The sequence below is a fragment of the Protopterus annectens genome, chromosome 3.part1 (genome assembly GCF_019279795.1).
Source record: "Protopterus annectens isolate FY-2018-M chromosome 3.part1, PAN1.0, whole genome shotgun sequence".
In the NCBI taxonomy this organism is placed as follows: Eukaryota; Metazoa; Chordata; order Ceratodontiformes; family Protopteridae; genus Protopterus; species Protopterus annectens.
In genome coordinates, this window is record NC_056732.1 from 425,024,464 (window position 1) to 425,026,405 (window position 1,942).

The 1,942-nt window shown below is 34.3% G+C and overlaps 1 protein-coding gene across 1 annotated transcript in view; it reads right to left on the reverse strand.

The window, feature by feature from the left end:
* Positions 1–1,109: 1,109 nt before the first annotated feature.
* The window catches only part of DPP6 (dipeptidyl peptidase like 6), a 2,722,860-nt gene continuing 2,722,027 nt past the window's right edge, over positions 1,110–1,942 (reverse strand). Inside the window, exon 26 of the mRNA XM_044066886.1 lies at positions 1,110–1,792. Within this exon, the coding sequence (XP_043922821.1) occupies positions 1,646–1,792 (147 nt within the window). The 3' untranslated portion in view covers positions 1,110–1,645. The remainder of the gene's footprint in view (positions 1,793–1,942) is intronic.

Consider the following 1,942-nt stretch of genomic DNA (forward strand, 5'->3'; position numbering starts at 1 on the left):
AGTAGGTGCAAGAGATTAACACAATAAAATAATGTGGTAATGAAGGTGCATAATTCTGATTTGAATACTAGGTAAATCCCTGATATTAACAATTTGATGCAGTTGGTGCTCTGCTTATTTGTTTTTGCTTTATAACGTCTCTTACTATACAAGTAGTGTCTTATGAGTTCTGCCTGAAAGAAAGCCAAAAGAAGCCTGACAGACTCTTTCACAATCTGTGAAACTATTATCTTATACAATAAGAGCCATTTAATAAACAACTCAAACGCATGACTTGGCTACGCATGTTTTTAATATACTGTAGGTAATGCCTGCTAATGACAAAACAAAAATATCACTCATACACTTCTATACAGGAATGCTCCACTCTGAAACCTTTGAAATGCTAAACACAATAGTGCTTACGTGAGATTAAGTCAGAAAGAAGAGCAAGTTTTGTATTTGGCATACAGTTCTTCCAGGTTTAATTAACCATTGTCAGTTAATGTTCTAGTCAGCTTATTGACATTCATCTGAAAAATGGTTTAAAGCTATGATCACAAAAATAAGTTTGGTGGTATACAGCCGAGAATACTAGTAGGATGTGTGCATTAAAGAGTTCTTCCAGTTTAGATGGCAGGGGACACATACCATATATGTAGCTTATGACTGACACATTTATGTCTCATGATACAGCTATACAGTATTGAAAAAATAGAATTAATACGCAATATAATTAATCTTTTCAGAAGCTCCTCTTTCTTGCTTTGTTTTATTTCAAAACAGATGTCTACTAGCTGTACATTCAATGTGTACATCATCAACTAAGCAAAGTGGCTGATGTGCTATATGTAGCTTAGGAACATCATTTTGGATATTTGGGAATTTGTGTGTGTGTGTGTGTGTGTGTGTGTGTGTGTGTGTGTGTGTGTGTGTGTGTGTGTGTGTGTGTGTGTGTGTGTGTGTGTGTGTGTGTGTGTGTGTGTGTGTGTGTGTGTGTGTGTGTGTTAGAAAATTAGAAAACAAATAAATAGAAGAATGAAAGTGCCTTATAAAAGTATGTTGACATTGAACAATGCCTACTAGTATCAAAATTACTCCATTTTGTTGAAATAAAATTGAAAAAGAAATCATGTGTGACAAACAATTTAATTTGTTAATGCCATAACAACCATTTGCAACCAAACTGCAGAATGAATACTTTTGTTGAAATACTTGTGCTATCAATCATTTATTACTGATTACTGACTGCAGTCTCAGATGCTGAGTAAAGAGGCGTACGTATGTCATGAAGTTAGAGATCACATTCATGGCATTTTCTTTTGAGTGAAGAAGCCAATGATTAGCTCTCAGACTTAAAAAATACCATCCATGATACCATGATTGGGAAGCTTCTTTCTAGGAAATCCAAGGGTCTGTATCCAATGGGTTGTATCACTGCAATGTCTCTACAGCCTGGCAGTAATTTTTGTTGTCTTCCTTCATTGTTAATGTTCATTCACTGACGAAGTGTCAATGAAACACAAAGTTGCTGCTTTCATCTTCGTACTACATGCTAACGTAAAATGTCTTGTTGTTTAGGAAAATGATTTATTTGCATATGTGTATATAGTTATAAATACGCTTATATCCAAAATATCCAATTTGTGCTTGGCACGCAGAAAATTTAGTCCTCTTCTTCATCCTCACCAACTGTTTCTTCAGGAATCCTATTCGAAAGTCTGAAACATTCTTCAAAGAAGTTTATGATCGACTTGTTTTGGTAATACTTGACATTCTTGTTACGAATGTAGTGACCTTCATCTGGATATATCTGTACAGAAGACAATGATACAATCAAGCATTATCCAAATGTTTAGTTTTCATGGAAAGTGCATATAATATTCTTGTCATATAATTTAAATATCAGACCATGCTGTATTAAATTAACACCTATCATTCAATCATACGTTTTGTGTACTCC